Genomic DNA, 22,673 nt, shown 5'->3' with positions numbered 1-22,673 from the left:
GCCCCCGTGTTGAGGGTCAGTGTGGCGTATGTGTTGTTGCCTACCCTTACCACCTGGGGGTGGCCCGTCAGGAAGTCCAGGAACCAGTTGCAGCTGTTGTTCAGTACCAGGGTCCTCAGCTTAGTGATGAGCTTGGAGGGCACTATGGTGTTGAAGTCTGATCTGTAGTCTTTAAACAGCATTCTCACATAGGTGTTCCTCTTGTCCAGGTGGGAGAGGCCAATGTGGATGCAATAGAGATTGCATCATATGTGGATCTGTTGGGGCGGCAGGTAGGGTGCACACACATGCACACACATTCATACTGACTTGTGTGTGTGTATACAATCACCAAATATGCTGCTGCTACTCTGTTTATCATATATCCTGATGCCTAGTCATCTTACCCCTAATCATATCTACCTCTATCACTCCAGTATCCCTGCACATTGTAAATATGGTACTGGAACTGACCCTGTATATAGCTTACTTATTTTCTCGTGGTCTTATTTCTATTTATTGTGTTTTTTGTTCTACTTGACTTTTTCATAACATGTATGATATTGATATTGATCACTGCATTGTTGGGAAAGTGCGAGAATGGCATTTAACTGTACTTGTGCATGTGACCATAAAACTTGAAACACGAAACCTAAAGGGCATGTACAAGTTAAATGCTTTACTTTGGACCTAAATAAATCTTTAGGGATTTGTTTTCAAAGTGACTTCAGTGACTTCTGTTACTCAGTGTTGTAACTAATATTAAACCGCAGGCTATAGGAAAGTAGGACATTTCACTTGACATTTTCACTTGACATCCTGATGCCTAGTCATCCAAGTGAATCATTATGTGAGACTTGATGTAACACACTTCCCTTTGCGTACTGTATTAGCCCGCCACATGAAGTGACTTTGTGAGAATGTACAATAGAGCTGCAGCAGCCAGTGAGCAGCAGCTGGACTCCTCTCTGCTGCCTCCCTGGGGCCTGGAGATGAGCTCCAGATGCGTGACGGCCGAGGCTGAGGCCGAGGCCTGGATGGACGATGCAGGAGCCATGGGGCCGCAGCTCCTCTCAACGCAACACCGGCAGCGGGCCCACAGTGGAACACCAGCCTGGGTCCTCTAGGGAGCCGACCAGACTGTCAGAGGTGGAACACCCCCACACACTTAACACTAGCTGAGACAAAACCGATACCCACAGCCACTGAAAAGGGAAATCAGTCCCTATTGATTAGACGTTGCCACGTTCTGCTCTGCAAAAGGGCTGTGTTTTGAATTGGGAAAATTACTTGCGCCATCTGATACTTCAGAATGGGGGAAATTCTTCCTGCTAGCTGCTATGTGACGTTAGGAGTTAAGAAGGACAGCCTCTGTTCTGAATGAGGCACTCTGTTTTTTTTTATATATCCCCACCAGACAAAGAAGTAATTTTCTCATTTAACAGCCGGGTTTGTGGCCCTGGCCCCATTTCATATGTAATTAGATGTGATGTGGCTTAATAGCAGAAAGGCCTTTGTTTATTTCTGAATGTATTGAATTCCTTTGGCTCTGCAGTGTAATGAGAATGGCTATAAAAGCCGACCAGTGACATGTGATGTCTACAGCTACCATTAGCACTGGGGTGAGGTGGATGATTGATGTGAGATATGCAACATATTTTTAGCCAAAGCTTTTATCCCAAGAAAAAAGGCTAATGGCTCTTTTAACCTGAGTAGAGCAGTGTTTGCTTGGAGCGGTCTTGACTTTAATGGTATCAAATAAATGTAGTTTTATTGTACGTATAATGTACTTAGATTCTAGTCTTAAAAGCTCCCACTTGTTTGTTCACTGGATCTGCTTTAGCACGATCTTCTCGTTCCCCCACCTCTGAGAGCACTTCAAATAAAATGCTCACTACACTTCAGAGAACAAAGGTAATAGCTCCAAATCCAATTATATTAAAGGGTGGTCTGGGTCTCACGCAAATCTGTGCATACAGTAGTTAGATTTGGAAAAGTCAACCCATTTACAATTCAGTTCTCAAGGTTCTCAGACATTCATTCCTAAAGTGGCAGTGGTATGGTCATGTTGAGCCACAGATGGAATTTTATAAGTTTACTCTGGCTCTTGAAGGGGTCTTTCAACCAATGAGTGTGAACTTCTGGCCATGCCAGCCTGTAAACTTTTTGCATTTGTGTGAGGCGGGGGAAGGGGGAAGCGGGTGAGAGAGAGAGGCAGTGGGGGAGGGGATCTCTCTCTGCCTGAGGAATGTGGTGTCTAGGTGAAAGGGCTGGAGCTGAACAAATGCAGACAGTTTATTTGATGAACCAGACTTACTGGTCACCAGCAGTAGAAATGTTTACCCAGAATGTTGATACACCCTGGCTTTCTCTAAGACCCTGCCTTTGTCCTCTGAGTTTTAAACCCTTCCTTCTAGTGATTTGGAGAGTCTGAAGAAGCCAAGTAGGACAAGGTGAAAAAGTTGGTCAGTCAGTGTCTGGTTTGTCCTCTCTGTCTCTCTCTTTGCTCTGTAATTGGAGTGATTTAATGGAGGATGGTGGTCTGTCCTGAGGCCTACCTGCCTTTCACATGCCTCTTCTCTTTAGAGGTGCAAGACAAAGCGCAGGATGGGCAGGTAGCGACATGCTCTCCCCTCTGGACGTTTGGCCCCTTGTCCTTGACTCCCCGCCATTCTGTCTGCTGCTCCCCAAAGAAATACATCTCCCTCCAACATGACTGGACATCCAGAGGCAGGCAGGCTCTGATCTGATTCAGAACCCTGCTGCGTTTCATGTGGTGATGTATGAGCTTTTGAATGCGTTGTGGTAGTTCTAAATGTGAACAGAGAGAATCCGGTTGTATGTGTGTGGAGGAATTCCACCATATGTTCCAGCATTGGCAGTGAGATTTACTCCCTGTGCACATGGAATTGTGATTAGTGAGAACCTTTGTGCTAGCATAGCTTGTGGCTGGCTCACCATGAGATCCTTTACAGCCCTATCCACTCAGCACCCCTCCCCCACCACAGTAAGAGGCTCTATAAAGGATTATATGAGTCCCGCAGAGGGATAAAACCCAATTATTTGATTTGGATTAAAGATGGCAGCCCACTGCAATGCCAGTTAATTATTTTTATTTTTTAAGTGTGCTGAAAGGGCAGTATCACTGTCCGACATAGGGAAGTGGATTTGCAGCTGTAGGGAATACCAAGGAGAGTGACAACGCAGTATGAGTTCAGCAACACAGAAGGTGCTTGCTGTACACATAATCTGCTTTAATCCAAGGTTTCACTTCCCAACCAGTTTTTTTTTTTCTCACAATGGTGGAATTATAGAAAGACTGGGAAACATTCTATTTGACGAGCTGTAATTTCATTTTGATAACTTATTTTTATAGGCATTTACTGTTAATGTGAGACACAACATAAGGAACATTTAACCACTGCATGTTTGTTTTAGCACAGGGTCTTTGGACCTCATAGAAAGAACCAGACTTTTAGCATAATTCTATAATTATGGTGTAGAGAATTCACTGTATGGAGATGCACATTTGCATGTTTCTTGTCATTTATCTCCAGTGTTTTGGCTGGGTTCCAGAACGGTCTCAGAAGTCTTGTGGTATGCTTAGCCCAGAGACAACCTTGAATATGATTCAATTACCTCCCCTTCCCATGTCTGTTTTAGAGATTTCCCTCAATCTTCCAGTTTGACAGCTAGTCATTTTAGGGAAAAAGATTAGTAAAAGGAGTGTGACCTAGAGAAGGCTGTGAGATGGTGACTGCTCTGCTCCCCCAGTGTTGTGAGATCCCATGACTGTCTGTAGATTTACAGTGGGATGTGAACTGTTGCTCTATTTTAGTCAAGTCTGCCTGCCATTGTTGACTAGGTCAAGCTGGGAGTACAATGGCATTTCTCTAGCCATGATTTACAACCTGCGGTTACTATAGCGATATTGTTTGAACACCTAATCAAATGACCTCCCAGACTATTTGCTTTGCTCCCCTCCTCCCCTCTTTTACACCACTGCTACTCTCTGTTGTTATCATCTATGCATAGTCACCTTAACTCTACATATACATACTACCTCAACTAACCGGTGCCCCTGCACATTGACTCTGTACCCCCCTGTATATAGTCTTGCTATTGTTGTTTTACTGCTGCTCTTTAATTACTTGTTACTTTTATCACCTTATTCTTATCTGTATTTTCTTTTTTTAAAGCTGCAGTGTTGGTTGTTGGTAAGCATTTCACTGTTGTATTCGGCACATGTGACTAATACATTTTTGTGTGTGTGTGTGTGTGTGTGTGTGTGTGTTTTTTTTATTTTTAAAGGATGGTTGTGACTCTTTGCTCCAGCTTGTAGGTGATTATGGGTTTTTATTATTAATTCAGCCAGCTAGGGGACATGAGTTTTTCCAATGGAAATCCCCCTGTCCCAAACTTGAGGCTCTTGCTCAAGGTGATCGGTTGAAGTCACACCAGAGTCGTCACAATGATATTTTCCCATATCTCAATTTCCCTGGTCATAGCAGTAGTATGAGGATGATGAGTATTGACCCGTGCTGTGAGATTGTGTCCGGGGGGGGGGGTGGGAAGTTCACCATGTTTGCACATCCAGAGCTATTGATCGGGCTTCAGTTCGATCGCTGGCCAGGCCCCCGGGGAAAGAGCCAAGGCCTGTAGCATGAAGCTGTGGGCGGGACTGTGGCATCTAGGTCCAGTGGAGTGGAGAGGTTAGGGGGCTGCAGCAGCTACGACTCTGATATGTCAGGGACACGCGTGCCTTCGTTGATTAACCCTAGCCTAGCTCCATATGAGCATAATGTAACTCTGGAAACCAGAACTGCAAGCCAGCCAGCCAGACACACGTTTAAACCAGCCAATGAGAAAATTATCTTCCCTGCTCTCCACCCTGTCCCACAAGCATGTTCAGTGTTTATCTGCTAAGTTATCTACAACATGACAATGACCTAGTTCAATAGGATGTTCTCTTGCAGTATGTGCTGCAGGTTGACCTGCTTTAGTGTGCTTGTGTAGTCTTGCTGTAGAGAGGATTTGTCCAGAGCCAAGGTTTCTCTTTTTCATGTATTTCCCCTTGTAAGCACCACACAGAGCCACACCACATCATGTTGTGAACTAGCTCTGTCCCTCAAAGCCCCTCTGGAGAAATGAAGGAAAATCACAAAGTGCTTTTATTGCAAACTAGCCTCTTCATCTAATAACAGCTGCTTATCAAATTGGAGAACTGCTGTCAACATCCTGAGCAATCAATTCTGTCCCCTCCCCCCTTTAAAGCTGCCCAGCGCCTGCCATTAACCCCTCCTGTTCCAACTCGCCTGGCTTCCTCCACCAAAATGGAGGCGTGACTCCAAACATTTGTTTTTAATGGCTGTTTTGTGTTCCCCCTCAGGTATGTGTCGACATTCAACTAGGAGGAGGGATTGTAAACCTGTTTGTGTGTGAGATGTTGATTGAAGCATATATGTAAAGAATAGAAACACATTACACACTGAGATACACAATGCTTATTTCCCAGACATGGATTATCCATCTACAGTCAAGTCCATTTCAAGTTTTATGTTTACCACTCAAAATAAAACACACTGCATTTGTTTTGCCAGAAATGGGCCTTTTTTTCTCCAAATGATTTGCATTTCTGGCATGGTTCCTCCATCTCAACATAAGTGTGGCTCTTTGAGCTGCTCATCAAGTGTCCTTATGTATGTGTTGTGTATGTATGTATGTATGTATGTATGTATGTATGTATGTATGTATGTATGTATGTATGTATGTATGTATGTATGTATGTATGTATGTATGTATGTATGTATGTATGTATGTGTGTGTGTGTGTGTGTGTGTGTGTGTGTGTGTGTGTGTGTGTGTGTGTGTGTGTGTGTGTGTGTGTGTGTGTGTGTGTGTGTGTATATATAATATATGTATATATATAATATATGTATGTATATATAATATATGTGTGTGTGTGTGTGTGTGTGTGTGTGTGTAATCGTCCCCAGGCGTAGTGCTCTTTTGTCATCAGTCCAGTTCTCTCCTCTGAGATGTCGTTCTAGCTGTGGCAGACAGACTGCTTGTTTGTTCCCTCCTGGTGACTCACTAACACATGGATGTTCATCTGGATGATTCTCATCCCTTATTTGGTGCTGGGCCAGTCAGACACGTATGGCCATAATGTGATTATCCCTTCCACCGCCTGGCCAGTAAACCTGCTAACAGCATTACGCTGGAAGACTAGAGAGGGAGAGGGAAAGAGAAAAAAGTTTTCAGCCTCAGCAACACACACTCATGTCTCATACATGTGCGTGCACCCACACATACACCAGACCCCATCAGAGGTAGTAAGTACCCTGTTATATGTTTTTAGGATGTGGGAGCCTCATGATAAATGTGGAACTTGGGTTGGAGTGTGTACTTTTTGATGAAGGGGCAGAGATGGGCAATTTATACAAAGTGGTGCAAAAGGCTGTGCGCCACACTAAACAATAACAACAGTTTTAACATTCCTGGGCTGACCATTTCCCTACAAGAGCCAACATGTCTGCCCATGAGTAGGAGGTTCCTTTTGTATTGGCCCATATTTGATGTCTATTTGGGATAAAGCCCTTACAACTGGGGTGACCAACCCTCCTTCTGGAAAGCTGCCCTTGTGCAGGCTTTTGTTCCAGCCTCAATCTGATTTATACTAATTAATTTTGAATAGTTTACTGAATCCGGTGTGTTTGTAGGCCCGGAGCATAATCACACACACCTTCTTCCAGAATTTGACTTGGTGAAGTGGTGCTGTTAGCAATAGACAATATACAGACAGAATATAGACCGAGGAATTTACAGGCCTGTATACCCATTAGCTGTCCATTAGGAGGGGAAGTCCATGGAAGGGGAAATCCTCTGGCCCCTGGAGCAGACAGTTGGTCAGACAGGTAGGCAGTACCCTAGACAGGGGCGTGGGTCAGTGGACAGGTGGGCTGGCCCAGACGCTGGAAGTCTGTCATTTAGCAGTGACATTCTATCACACAGATCGTTGTTCCCTGTGATGCCACACACCTTGACCCCTGCTCTCACATCGCAGTGCAGCACGGAGTGTCGCCTGGGGAGATGTGTGTACTCAAACAAATGGCGGCCGATAACCCAACTGTCACTGCTCACTGTCAATAGTTATATTATATATTCACCCTATGGAGAGGGAGGGGGCTACTGGTAGTTAAATCTTCAGTGATGAGTCACTCACACATTCAGATTTGGTTCTCTCAAATGTAATTTTTTCCCCCTCGGGTTGAGACCTCGCTCTGTTTGGATTTGAAAATCCAGCCGTTGTAATGGAAGGGGGCGGCTCTCGGAGGGGCTGTGCGTCTGGGTGTTTGAGTGAGAAAGACCGAGGAGAGACAACCAGTAAAAGCACAGCCTCCTTCATTATCAAAGCATTGTGCCGATAACATCAAAGAGCCATTCCAGACTCTGATGTCAGAAGGACTTTGAGAATTCAGTGTATTCTGCGCCAGACTAGTGAAATGATTGAGTGTGACAGATATAGGTTTATGTCTTTTTACATCACAATGACCTCTGGGCCATGGAAAAGATAACAACAATGTTTTTTATGAGATACAGATCGCAACATTTTGAATGAAAAAGTAAATGCAAGTATGTGGGATTCTACATGGTCATAATATGAATTATCTTATGTTATCATTTCTAATGGTCCAACTTGAACAAAAGCAACCAAATAGTGTGCAAGGGGGGTCAATAAATATTTCTAAATGTACTCTTTTGCATGTTTCTTGACACATTGCACCGAATGTGGGTCTAGCGTTCATCTGCCGATTGTTACGCGCGCTGTGTTTTGGACCACCCGTTGGTGGGTGTCTGACTGCTGACATTTTCACAGATTCTAAATGTTAAATTGGTGTGCAAATCACAGCCGTCGCTCTGTTCAGAGGTGCAAAGTCCAGCCAATGCTATTGGTGTGTCTGAGCCCTTAGTGGAAATTTACACCTAAAGTGTTTGATAAGGAAAACTATGCAAGATTTTTATTGTAAAAAGCTATTTGTTTGACCTGTTACTTAGAAACACGAAAAGGGATATTTGGATCAGAACTGGATTGAAATCTATATGTGTTGTAAGCTGATATCAATATATATTTAAACTGCATGACCATTGGCAACCATTAAGATATAGATGTTCACATGCCCAGTGAGTGAGCGAGTGAAAATAACTTACTCTCTGGGGCCTTGACAACCTTTGGCCTCCTGCCTCTCATTTTCAGGAGTTTTCTTCCATACTGACCAATGGGCTTGGGGCTATTAACAGCCCCTCTCTTCTCTCTCCTGTCCGGATCTTGTTTTGATTCCTGATACTTTTATTGGGTTTGTCTTAAAGGAGAAATTCCTGTTCTGCACATCCTGTTTTACCTTCTACCCCTATGTTCCTTTATCTTCCATCCTGTGGGGCCACTGAGTGACCCCCCCTGCCTCCCCCTTATGACCAGTCCGCCTCTGGTTAGGGCTACTGACCAGCCTGTCTGTCAGCCCTGCTACACCCCATTAACCTGGCCGCCTGCTGCAGCTGCTTTTGGGTTGAGGGATGGGGGGCCCAAGGTATCCAGCTGGGTTGGAAGGCCTGGTGGGGGCAGGTCTGGGTCCGGGCCCAGATGTAGATGGTTTAGGTGAAATTGAGATGTTAGCTAATGGGGGAAGGGCACAGGAGCTTCTGAGGAACACACTAACTCCTCAGGCTTCACTCACAGATCCAAATAAATGCTTTGTGAGTGTTTGTAGGGCTGTCGCGATGACCGTATTACCGCCACACTGGCAGTCATGAGTCGTGACCGCAGTCAAATTCCACGTGGCAGTTGAGTCACTGTAATCTCCTCTTATGCCCTCTGGGCATGTATTGGTAGTACCTAACTCACTAATGACCATCAGGTCCTAATGGCTGGTACTCAGGGCTCTATTGTCCCTCTAATCACTTTGACATCAATGCAAATGGAATCCAAAATCCATCACTGTATATTACCCACTGAAGAAAAACATTAAATATAAAAAGATTTAAGATGTCTTTGGTACATAATTGGTCTATCCTATGCCCCAAAATGTAAACAAATTTTAGTAAATGCCTTTGAGTGTGGACTGTATTATTATGCATAGCCTACTGGATGGACTAGTTACCTTATGAAATGCTCCAAACTTTGTATGAGTCTGGGAGAGAACGTATAGGCCTAGGCGATGCTGTTGGTTCACTGAGTTGTGCAGGGCGGCTTACAGAGTTTGCCTACAATTATAGTGAACTTGTATTTTATTTTAAATAGCCTAGTAATAGGTAGTAATGCACCGATATTACATTTTGGGCTAATACCGATATGATATTTTTCTTGCCCAAAAAATTGATACCGATAACCAATATTAAAAATTTTAGCAGCATATTAAAGCATTCTAGTAGAGTTAAATAGTTAACACACACACATGGACGCAGCTATCTAAGGCACTGCATCTCAGTGCAAGAGGCGTCACAACAGTCCCTGGTTCATATCCAGGCTGTATCGTTGTCCGGGCCGTCATTGCAAATCAGAATTAGTCCTTAACGGACTTGCCTAGTAAAATAAAGGTTACACATATACACACCACACTGACCAAAAATATATTTTGTTGGCATTCACGTATGTCCCCATTACCAGTAAAACATAATCAAAACCTATTTTTTTCACTTACTTGCTATACTGTTTCGTTGTTCAGTTGTTTCATTCTCAACCAGGATTTCTATGGAACACCGTTTGCGTGTCAAAAAAGATACACGTCAAATAACACACTTTGACGTGTCAAATAAGCTTGTTGACCAATCAGGACCTGAATGTGACTGTACGTCAAATAATAATTTAACGCGTTCATACATTTTTACGTAGTTATTACACATAGTGTAATCAATCACTCATTTCATATGTCACAATGATTCATCTATACGTATGCTATAATGCTGGTAAAGTTGTCTCGCGCACCTACAGTGCTGGTCGTAAAAAAGCTAGCTAGCTGATGGATGCAAACAATGTTCTTCCCCAAAAATAAAGCAAAACGACATCTGTTTCAGTAGCTATAGTTAGTGTGACACCTAGTTATATAGTTAGTTAGTTAACTAGGTGTCATCGTCTAAAATAACCCTAATTTATAAAACAGTTCTTATTTGATTAATGGTGGTGGGACCATCTATGTGAAGCTAGCCACAATAAGGATTAGCCACAATAGTGGACTTTGCAATTAGCCCTCAAAATAAAATTATGGCATAATTCTACTATTTGTATTAATTTGCGTCAATGACAATTTTATTTTGAAGGCAAACCATAAATTCCACTATTGTGCCTAATCCTTATTGTGGCTAGCTTCACAACACATAACCTGGTCCGATCAAGCCTCATTAGCCAGATGAAACTTGCTGGCTGCTTAGCTTTGGGCAACAGGGTTAAGTAGCTGGCTAGCTATTCAGTTAAATTTCAATAGGCGAACAACAAGTGGCACCCTAGCTAATGCTTACTCACAAGGATTCCTAAATCATTGTTAAGAATCATGAAAATGACTGCAGTTTCTACTGGTCATTGTTTCCAGGCTGGTTGTATTGGTACTAGCTAGGTACCAAGCTAAAGCTAGCTACCCCAGAAGTTGCAGTCGAACAAATGATGCTTTATTATCAACACGGTATTTTAGACACACCATTCATGGCAGGTCTTTGCTTGTTTGCAGACTTTTGTACAGCTTTGACAGTGCTGTATCTTTTTTGACGCGGAGACTCAAACGGTGTTCCATAGTATCTATGTCGTGAAGCTAATAGCAGTGATGGTATTACTGTGTAACTCCGGTAGGGCAGCATCTGAAAAATAGTGCACTTGGTAGTGTGTCCCGGTGCTCGACCAGTTGGCGAAAGCCAACATCACGCCCGACAGAGAACGGTTGATTGTCAAGGGTAATGAATTCCGTTATCTTGGCTTCAATGGATTTCGCCTTTTGAATTGTCTCGCTGAATTGTTCTTACTCTTTCAAATGACTGCTTGACTTGTTGACTGCTCGATCCACACAGCAGCCATTGTGAGCTAGGTTAGGAAATCTGTGTTGCACTTGTAGCGCTACATTTTGTGTGGCCTCATTCAGTCCTGTACCTACATTATATAAACTCAGCAAAAAAAGAAACGTCCCTTTTTCAGGAACCTGTCTTTCAACGATAATTCGTAAAAATCCAAATAGCATCACAGATCTTCATTAAAAGAAAGGTGCCCAAGGATCCCTGCTCATCTGCGTGAACGTGCCTTAGGTATGCTGCAAGGAGGCAGGAGGACTGCAGAAGTGGCCAGGGCAATAAATTGCAATGTCCGTACTGTGAGATGCCTAAGATAGCGCTACAGGGAGCCAGGACAGACTGCTGATCGTCCTCGCAGTGGCAGACCACGTGTAACAACACAAGATCGGTACATCCAAACGTCACACCTGCGGGACAGGTACAGTATGGCAACAACAACTGCCCGAGTTACACCAGGAACGCACAATCCCTCCATCAGTGCTCAGACTGTCCGCAATAGGCTGAGAGAGGCTGGACTGAGGGCTTGTAGGCCTGTTGTAAGTCAGGGCCTCACCAGACATCACCGGGCAACAACGTCGCCTATAGGCACAAACCCACTGTCGCTGGACCAGACAGGACTGTCAAAAAGTGCTCTTTACTGACGAGTCGCGGTTTTGTCTCACCAGGGGTGATGGTCGGATTCGCGTTTATCGTCGAAGGAATGAGCGTTACACCGAGGCCTGTACTCTGGAGCGGGATCGATTTGGAGGTGGAGGGTCCATCATGGCCTGGGGCGGTGTGTCACAGCATCTTCGGACTGAGCTTGTTGTCATTGCAGGCAGTCTCAACACTGCGTAACAGGGAAGACATCCTCCTCCCTCATGTGATACCCTTCCTGCAGGCTCATCCTGACATGACCCTCCAGCAGGACAATGCCACCAGCCATACTGCTTGTTCTGTGCGTGATTTCCTGCAAGACAGGAATGTCAGTGTTCTGACATGGCCAGCGAGTTTAGGTATGAACGGTAGTTTTGACAACGGTTTTTAACATTGGCGTTAAATTAGACATACCGATGTTTGCATTTTTAGTTAATATCAGCCGATTACGGTATGTTCACCAATATATCGTGCATCCCTAGTAATAGGCCATTTTTATATTTTCTTAAAGAATATGCTGACACATGACCTTTTTAGCTACAAAATATCTCACCACCTAGCATTTCCTTCTTATCCTCTCTTACTCAGTCCTTTCTGGAGCAGAGAGAAAGGCTGTCAACAGTTTATTTAAATTAGTTTCGTTGTGGAAACATGTTGCTATGATGAGAGAACATGGTGTGCAGCCTGAGGCAAGGAACAGAGTGCAATATTGTATTTGCAATATGTTTTCATTTCTAAGGTGTGTATCATTCACAACTAAATTGGCCAAATAATGCTAAATCTAGCGTATAGGACCTGTTTCAAATGAACACTTACGCATTGCCACTAAATATACACACTCACTCCGGAATGTGAAAAATATCCTTTCTATTTTATTCAGCTAAGTTCGGTTATGTTATTCTTACAATAAAATCATATAAAAGAATTGCACGGAGCTTATCAGCATATCTTGTCAGCTAAATTCTTCTATTGTGTTATTGACTGTAAGCTTGTTTATGTGTAACTCTGTGTTGTTGTTGTCGCACTGCTTTGCTTTATCTTGGCCAGGTCGCAGTTGTAAATGAGAACTGGTTCTCAACTGGCCTACCTGGTTAAATAAAGGTGAAATCAAATAAAAATGAACTAGCCTATAGCATGGCACATAGCCAGATAACATACAGTAGGCCAAAATACATTTTCTTCATATCAGGTTTCTTTGCACCTGCCTAAAATGTAAAAGATGGTTTATTGTGAGGGTGTGTATTTAAGCATTAAGGCCCGAGGGGGTGTGGTATATGGCCAATATACCCGATGCAACGTGGAGTGCCTGGATACAACCCTTAGCCATGGTATATTGGCCATATGCCACAAACTCCCGAGCTGCCTTATTGCTATTATAGACTGGTTACCAATGTAATTTAAAGCAGTAAAAACAAATATTCTGTCATACCTAAGGTATACAATATAAACCACCTGGTTTATAATAACCATTTAGACCCCAATAGAATTCTAGGCTGCTGCTGAGATTACTGAGAATTTAAGATGAAGCTAATTTTCTCAAACATAAATAGCTCTAAAACAAAGAACAAATGACAATTAGAAGTTGACTTAGTTTTAAAGATCACATTCATGTCAGTAGGAATAACTCATTTTTGTCTACAATCACTATCAATAAAACACTCAACAAACCCTGGAGTTTAAATTGTAGTTCGTTACTCACTAAATGTACCAAGTATAGCATTATACTTATAAATATGATTTACATATAAATATTTTTAAAAAAAATCAGAAATGTGACCAGAGAACAATATTCAGAAAGTATTTCAAAATCCACACAAAGTAAGCTATTTGATTAACTACGATTCTTTCTTCTGTAAAAATGTCAAAATGCAAACGACTATTCGGAGACTATTTCAATAAGATTTCGTACAGACTAATAAGCCTGAGACAAAATATAGAAATAGTAGCCTACTTTGACAACAATTCAGTGAATTGGATGTGGTGGCAGACAGGTTGGTGTTAAACAGCAGATGTGAAGAAAAACAACAACTCAAAACCCCCCGCCACTGTCACTTTAGTCCCTGGTGGTGTGGTACAAGGGTGAATGGTGGGACTTGGGCCAGAAACACTCCATGGAAATGTAGGCTCCCCTCTTGGGTGTGCTCTCCCTCTGCTTCCTCTTCTCCATATTCCTCAACCTTCCCTCTCCTCTGCCTTCCCTCATCACTCTCCACTCTCTCCCTCATCACTCTCTCCCTCATCACTCTCTCCCTCATCACTCTCCACTCTCTCCCTCATCACATCACTCTCCACTAACTCCCTCCCTCTCCCTCATCACTCTCCTCTCCCTCATCACTCTCCTCTCCCTCATCACTCTCCTCTCCCTCATCACTCTCCTCTCCCTCATCACTCTCCTCTCCCTCATCACTCTCCTCTCCCTCATCACTCCCCTCTCTCCCTCATCACGCTCCTCTCTCATCACTCTCCTCACCTTCCTCCTCGCTCCACATCTCTATCTCTCCAATCATCTCTTCCTCCCTGCCTTCTGCTGCAGAGCCCTGACTTTCCACATCACTTCCCTCACTTTCACTGACCTGCAGGGAGGGAGGGAAGCAACAAATAGGAAACCATTGTGGTCAGGAACATAATCTCTCTCTCACTCACACTGTCTCTCTCTTCCTTCCTCTCTTTCTCAACCGTACACATACTGTCTTCCTAATAATCACCTCTTTGGGGGTTCCATAATAAATTGTGTGGTAGTTACATGCCTCCCATTTGACTTCTACACACTCACACCGTGAACAGTATCATCATGATGCTGTACAGCACTTTAAATCAATCAATCAAAATTATTTTATGTAGCCCTTAGTGGCCAGATTGTTTCTCAGTTCATGGTGTGCATATGTACAGTACCAGTCAAACGTTTTGAACACATCTACTCATTGCAATGTTTTTTTGAGTATGTAAACAAAGTGGCATAGTTTAAAGTGGCTAGTGATACATGTATTACATAAGGATGCAGTAGATGACATAGAGTACAGTATATACGTATGCATATGAGATGAATAATGTAGGGTATGTAAACATTATATTAGGTAGCATTGTTTAAAGTGGCTAGTGATATATTTTACATCATTTCCCATCAATTCCCATTATTAAAGTGGCTGGAGTTGAGTCAGTGTCAGTGTGTTGGCAGCAGCCACTCAATGTTTAGTGTTGGCTGTTTAACAGTCTGATGGCCTTGAGATAGAAGCTGTTTTTCAGTCTCTCGGTCCCAGCTTTGATGCACCTGTACTGACCTCGCCTTCTGGATGATAACTGGGTGAACAGGCAGTGGCTTGGGTGGTAGTTGTCCTTGATGATCTTTATGGCCTTCCTGTAACATCGGGTGGTGTAGGTGTCCTGGAGGGCAGGTAGTTTGCCCCCGGTGATGCGTTGTGCAGACCTCACTACCCTCTGGAGAGCCTTACGGTTGTGGGCGGAGCAGTTGCCGTACCAGGCGGTGATACATGCTCTCGATTGTGCATCTGTAGAAGTTTGTGAGTGCTTTTGGTGACAAGCCAAATTTCTTCAGCCTCCTGTGTTTGAAGAGGCGCTGCTGCGCCTTCACGATGCTGTCTATGTGAGTGGACCAATTCAGTTTGTCTGTGATGTGTACGCCGAGGAACTTGAAACTTACTACCCTCTCCACTACTGTTCCATCGATGTGGATAGGTGGGTGTTCCCTCTGCTGTTTCCTGAAGTCCACAATCATCTCCTTAGTTTTGTTGACGTTGAGTGTGAGGTTATTTTCCTGACACCACACTCCGAGGGCCCTCACCTCCTCCCTGTAGGCCGTCTCGTCGTTGTTGGTAATCAAGCCTACCACTGATGATTGAGTTGGAGGCGTGCGTGGCCACGCAGTCGTGGGTGAACAGGGAGTACAGGAGAGGGCTCAGAACGCACCCTTGTGGGGCCCCAGTGTTGAGGATCAGCGGGGTGGAGATGTTGTTGCCTACCCTCACCACCTGGGGGCGGCCCGTCAGGAAGTCCAGTACCCAGTTGCACAGGGCAGGGTCGAGACCCAGGGTCTCTCTGGAGGGTACTATGGTGTTGAATGCCGAGCTGTAGTCGAACAGCATTCTCACATAGGTATTCCTCTTGTCCAGGTGGGTTAGGGCAGTGTGGTTGAGATTGCATTGTCTGTGGACCTATTTGGGAGTGGGTCTAGGGTGTCAGGTAGGGTGGAGGTGATATGGTCCTTGACTAGTCTCTCAAAGCACTTCATGATGACGGAAGTGAGTGCTACGGGGCGGTAGTCGTTTAGCTCAGTTACCTTAGCTTTCTTGGGAACAGGAACAATGGTGGCCCTCTTGAAGCATGTGGGAACTGCAGACTGGCATAGGGATTGATTGAATATGTCCGTAAACACACCGGCCAGCTGGTCTGTGCATGCTCTGAGGGCGCGGCTGGGGATGCCATCTGGGCCTGCAGCCTTGCGAGGGTTAACACGTTTAAATGTTTTACTCACCTCGGCTGCAGTGAAGGAGAGTCCGCATGTTTTCGTTGCAGGCTGTGTCAGTGGCACTCTATTGTCCTCAAAGCGGGCAAAAAAGTTATTTAGTCTGCCTGGGAGCAAGACATCCTGGTCCGTGACTGGGCTGGTTTTCTTCTTGTAGTCTGTGATTGACTGTAGACCCTGCCACACATACCTCTTGTGTCTGAGCCGTTGAATTGAGATTCTACTTTGTCTCTATACTGACGCTTAGCTTGTTTGATAGCCTTGCGGAGGGAATAGCTACACTGTTTGTATTCGGTCATGTTACCAGTCACCTTGCCCTGAATTAAAGCCGTGGTTCGCGCTTTCAGTTTCACGCGGATGCTGCCATCAATCCACGGTTTCTGGTTAGGGAATGTTTTAATCGTTGCTATGGGAACGACATCTTCAACGCACGTTCTAATGAACTCGCACACCGAATCAGCGTATTCGTCAATGTTGTTATCTGAAGCAATACGAAACATATCCCAGTCCACGTGATGGAAGCAGTCTTGGAGTGTGGAATCAGCTTGGTCGGACCAGCGTTGGACAGACCTCAGCATGGGAGCCTCCCGTTTTATTTTCTGTCTGTAGGCAGGGATCAACAAAATGGAGTCTTGGTCAGCTTTTCCGAAAGGAGGGCGGGGCAGGGCCTTATATGCGTCGCGGAAGTTAGAGTAACAATGATCCAAGGTTTTTCCGGCCCTGGTTGCGCAATCGATATGCTGATAAAATTTAGGGAGTCTAGTTTTCAGATTAGCCTTGTTAAAATCCCCAGAGACAATGAATGCAGCCTCAGGATGTATGGATTCCAGTTTGCAAAGAGTCAAATAAAGTTCGTTCAGAGCCATCGATGTGTCTGCTTGGGGGGCAATATATACGGCTGTGATTATAATCGAAGAGAATTCTCTTGTTAGATAATGCGGTCGGTCGACATTTGATTGTGAGGAATTCTAAATCCGGTGAACAGAAGGATTTGAGTTTCTGTATGTTTCTTTGATCACACCACGTCTCGTTAGCCATAAGGCATACGCCCCCGCCCCTCTTCTTACCAGAAAGATGTTTGTTTCTGTCGGCGCGATGCGTGGAGAAACCCGCTGGCTGCACCGCCTCCGATAGCGTCTCTCCAGTGAGCCATGTTTCCGTGAAGCAAATAACGTTATAGTCTCTGATGTCCCTCTGGAATGCTACCCTTGCTCGGATTTCATCAACCTTGTTGTCAAGAGACTGAACATTGGCGAGAAGAATGCTAGGGAGTGGTGCACAATGTGCCCGTCTCCGGAGTCTGACCAGAAGACCGCCTCGTTTCTCTCTTTTACGGAGTCGTTTTTTTGGGTCGCCGCATGGGATCCATTCCGTTGTCCTGGTTGAAAGGCAGCGTCGCGAAAATCATATTCTTGGTCGTACTGATGGTGAGTTGACGCTGATCTTATATTCAGTAGTTCTTCTCGACTGTATATAATAAACCTAAGATGACCTGGGGTACTAATGTAAGAAATAACACGTAAAAAAAACAAGAAACTGCGTAGTTTCCTAGGAACGCGAAGTGAGGCGGCCATCTCTGTCAGCGCCGGAAGACATCAACACTTTGAAATAACACATATGGAATCATGTAGGACCCAACATTTTTTTTAAACCAACATTTTTATTTATTTATATGCTGTCATCAAGGCAAAGGGTAGCTATTTTTTATTTTTTGACTGATCTAAATACTGTATTTTTGTAACAGTATTTTTATAGAAATTTCACAATTTTCACCCATATTAAGAGATACAGAGACAAAGCACACAGAACAAAAAGAAAAACAGCCCCCACTTACCCATATCTACGTGCATATATATACACATACATACATACATACACATACATACACACATATACATATACCCATGCATATACACACACCTATGCATACATACACGCACGCACCCACCCACCTATAAAGGGTAGCTATTTGAAAAACCTGAAATATTAAATAATTATTAAATATATATGGATTTGTTTAACACTTTTTTTGGTTACTACATTATTCCGTATGTGTTATTTCATAGTTTTAATGGCTTCACTCTTTATCTACAATGTAGAAATAGTAAAAAAAAATATATATTTACAACAATGAGTAGGTTTGAATGAGTAGGTGTGTCCAAACTGTAGACTGGAGCTGTATGTCAGGCTGATAGATAAGCAGACAGGAGTACAGAGACGTTCATGAATATGAGTACACGAAGACATTGACGACTGTGTTTATAGATAGGTTAGATTATAACAATGGAGACTATATAGGGCACTTCAAGACCCATGGTCAGATGACTTCTTACCATCTATGAAAAGTAAAAGTACAGTTGAAGTCAGAAGTTTACATACACCTTTGCCAAATATATTTCAACTCTTTCTTTTTTTTAAACAATTTCTGACATTTAAATCTATTAATAATTCCCTGTTTTAGGTCAGTTTGGATCACCACTTTGTTTTAAGAATGTGAAATGTCAGAATAATATTAGAGAGAATGATTGATTTATTTCAGCTTTTATTTATTTCATCACATTCCCAGTGGGTCAAAAGTTTACATACACTCAATTAGTATTTGGTAGCATTGCCTTTAAATTGTTTAACTTGGTTCAAACGTTTCGGGTAGCCTTCCACAAGCTTCCCACAGTAAGTTGGGTGAATTTTGGCCCATTCCTCCTGACAGAAAGGCACAGTCAACTTAGTGTATGTAAACTTCTGACCCACTGGAATTGTGATACAGTGAATTGTAAGTGAAATAATCTGTCTGTTAACAATTGTTAGAAAAATTACTTATGTCATGCACAAAGTAGATGTCCTAACCGACTTGCCAAAACTATAGTTTGTTAACAATACATTTGTGGAGTGGTTGAAAAATGAGTTTTAATGACTCCAACCTAAGTGTCTAAAATTCTGACCTCAATTGTATGTGGCACAACTGTTTACAGATTCAACACTTCAACTATTGTTTATTTATTTAGAATGTTGAAAGTAAAAGATTGCAAAGATGACCTTCTGCAATTTAGTCTAACATGTTTAAAGCAATTTTTAATATATTTCTATGGGCATAGTTAGCTGGTTGTCTTTGTAGGGAGGGAGTGAGATGACCAAGTGACAGCGTCGCAAGCAAAGCACAAGGTTGACACTGTGTGCGCAGCCCAAATTTACCGACACACACAACTGCCTAACAGGCTAGCTAGCGAGACACAGATATTTTTGCGGGGAAAAAAGGCAGTTCGCTATAGTGATATAAAGAAAGGTCGTTGACAGCCACTATGGGTTCTAAAGGGTTAAATATATTTATTATCCTTTTTTTTCAAAGTAGATGTTCCATAGGCGCGCATCAGTGGCTTGTATGTGTGGAGTCTTTGAAATGCTAAACCTGTTTTTTAATTTGTAATTTTTAGTCATTTACTGTGACACTGGCAGTCATTTGCATGAAAGAAAACGGTGGACAAAATTTCATGACCGCCACAGCCCTAAGCGTGTGTATGTTTGGGTGTACTGGATGCTAATTCTCTGCGTCATCTCTCTGCAGAATGGGAGTGGTGCTTGGGCAGATGAGAATGACAGTGGAAGAGGAGGAAGAGGAGAGGCCTCCAGAGACTTTGCTAAGGTACGTATCTGGTCTGGAGCATATTATGGCTGAACCAGGCTTTGGTTAGCACTCAGAACACAGCTCCAACAGGTCATCAAATACCTATCTAGCCGTAAAGAAAGAATGTTATTCATCTAGTAGAGAAGGTCACATGTCAGATTTTATATAATGAACCCTTACTATTTATTAGTAGTGATTGCTTGATGATACTTCCTGCTTTCCTTTAGTTAGCCAATTGATTAGAAGCAATTCTATAAATACAAATGCATGTTGGACTTAAATGCTTTATTTAAAAGTATCAAAAGATAAGACTGACTGTAACTCGATGGCTTTCACCTTCAGCTGTATGAGCTTGACAGTGACCCCAACAGAAAGGAGTTCCTGGATGACCTGTTCACCTACATGCAGAAACGAGGTAAGAAGGCTGACTTTTAGAAGGCAACTTTCCCCTACTACTTCCATTTAGACGACATTCATTTCCTCTTCTATGTACTATGGTTCACTTGTAGAGATACTGAAATTCTCACACATTGTGTCTTGCCTGTATGATTCACAACACCATAGTTTCTCTTCCACTATCAGTCGCACGCAAGCACACGCACGCACACGCACGCACACACACACACACACACGAAACAAGCCCTTTCTCAGAGAAAATAGTAGTCAACTAGAAAATAGACTTAAACTATAGAACACTGTAAATCCTGTTTCGCTGTGTTAAAGGTGTTCGAGGGCTTGTCAGGTGAGATCAGTCTCCTGCTGACCCCCACACCACACACACACACACACACACAAACAAGTCTCAGACCTGAGAGGACCTGTTTAGGCTGTGACTAATTCACTAAGCAAACAGCCTGGAAGGCTCCACAATCAGTCTACTTTCTAAACACGGTCACTCAAATGAGAGAGACCACCTCAGACTACAGAACTGCTAAGGGATAAAAGGCTCAGTTCAATCCAACCTGTAATTTGCAGTATTTTCCCAGTGTCTTATATGCATAGCTTTTTTCCCTGTGGTCATATCACATTTTCAGAATGCTTTTAGGTCATGTTCAATTGCCAGGTCCAATCCTCTCTATATGTATTTGGACAGTGAATCTCCATTTTTTTATTTGTCTCCATACTGAGATCAAGTGTTTCAAATAAGGCAACAGTACAGAATGTCACCTTTTATTGGAGGGCATTTTCATAAATATCTGTTTTACAGTTTAGAAATGAAAGCACTTCATGTAATCTAGTCCCCCTATTTGAGGAAGTCACGTATTTAGACAAATTGACTAAAAGTGTATTAAAGTAGTCAAAACTTTAGTATTTGGTCCCATATTCCTTGCACTCAATGACAACATCAAGCTTGTGACTCTACAAACTCGGATGCATTTGTAGTTTGTTTTGGTTGTTTCTGGTTATATTTTGCCCAATAGGAACTGAATGGTGACCAATGTATTGTCATTTTGGAGCCACTTTTATTGTGAGTGAGAATATAATGTTTCTGAACACTTCTGCATTCATCTGGATATTACCATGATTATGGATAGTCGTGAATTAATTGTGGAAAAGGTTCAGTGAGAAATTTAGAGGCACAAAGAACGTTACTTCCTCCTTTTCACTCTTTAATTTATGTTAGTATTGTGGAGTAATTACGATGTTGTTGACCCATTCACAGTTATCTCCTATCACAGCCATTCAACTCTGTAATGGTTTTAAAATCACCATTGGCCTCATGGTGAAATCCCTGAGCGCTTTCCTTCTTCTCCGGCAACTGAGTTAGGAAGGGGGCCTATATCTGTGTAGTGACTGGGTGTATACATTCTCAAGGCACTGTACCATGGTGAATTTAATGAATTGTAAATTATTTAAATAAATAAAACAAATGTAAACACGAATAAGAATTGTATATAAAATTCAATTTTTCAAATGGAAAAGTTTGTATTGCGAAGTGACATGATAAGCATCTCGCATGTGAGTGTTATTTTTCAAAGCCCATGATAATTGGTAATGGTTATATTGGGCTCATTTTTGCGAGTTCAAAGACAACTTTGGTAGTATTATAAACTTTGAAACAACTGGTTTGTTGTAGGCTACAGAATTAGAGAAAAGTTGTTTCTCTGAACCTCAGGCAGTAGGCTCAAACAAGCCTGTTTCTCTCCCCAGTCAGAGGCAGCCTGCTTGTCTCAGACTCTGACCAGTAGCAGCAACCTATCCTCCTTATTTGTTTAGAAAACCATTTTGAAGGCCAAAATGATGTTCACCCAAGATGTAAGGGAGCCATGACTGAACAAATTTTTGAAGCCCTGCTCTAGCTAATGATTAGTACAAATACATATGGGCAACCCCATTTTTCTGCCTATTTATTTATAGCCACTATGCTGCATAATTTGGGCTACAGGTGATAATGCTTATTGCTAAATAACACACCAGCCTGTTAATATGGACCAATATTTTGTTAGGCACATTTTTTCAAGGGGAAGTTATATTTTAGAGGTGTCACCATTTTACTTTCATTAATTTTGTTGTAGAAAATTCACCAGGGCTGCGTTTAGTAAAAAAAAAAAACATAATACAACATTCAATGAAATGGAAACGGAGGTGTTCTGAACGACCGGTTGAAAACAGGGAGGGTTTCTGTTGTGGATTCAAAATGCACCGCTTCACTTCAAATATGTCACTCATTGCTTCAAGCCACACCTCGGCACACCTACCAAACGGAGCAAATGTAGGCTCCCTTAAAGTCTGTTCAAGAAAGTTGAAGAGCATTTTGGGGAAGCGTCATTCAGTACAAGCCGTTACGCAACGTAGCAAACATTCAATCAAACCCCAGAACTGACTTTCACAGTCATTCTACCAAGAAATGGTCAAGCATGGTTTCTTTCTTAATTGTTAGAGTTAGACCAACAGTTTAAAGTAATACAGA

At 42.8% G+C, this 22,673-nt stretch overlaps 1 protein-coding gene across 3 annotated transcripts in view; it reads left to right on the top strand.

Annotated features, from left to right (window-relative positions):
- Nucleotides 1–22,673, top strand: part of LOC124035771 (AT-rich interactive domain-containing protein 3B-like) — a 67,850-nt gene that overhangs the window by 18,966 nt on the left and 26,211 nt on the right. For all 3 annotated transcript variants that reach the window (XM_046349445.1, XM_046349446.1, XM_046349444.1), the window contains exons 3-4: nt 19,703–19,780; nt 20,105–20,177. In XM_046349445.1, coding sequence (XP_046205401.1) covers nt 19,703–19,780; nt 20,105–20,177 — 151 coding nt within the window. The remainder of the gene's footprint in view (nt 1–19,702; nt 19,781–20,104; nt 20,178–22,673) is intronic.

The sequence above is a fragment of the Oncorhynchus gorbuscha genome, linkage group LG05 (assembly GCF_021184085.1).
Source record: "Oncorhynchus gorbuscha isolate QuinsamMale2020 ecotype Even-year linkage group LG05, OgorEven_v1.0, whole genome shotgun sequence".
NCBI classification, from domain to species: Eukaryota; Metazoa; Chordata; class Actinopteri; order Salmoniformes; family Salmonidae; genus Oncorhynchus; species Oncorhynchus gorbuscha.
This window is presented reverse-complemented; position numbering and strand designations above follow the sequence as displayed.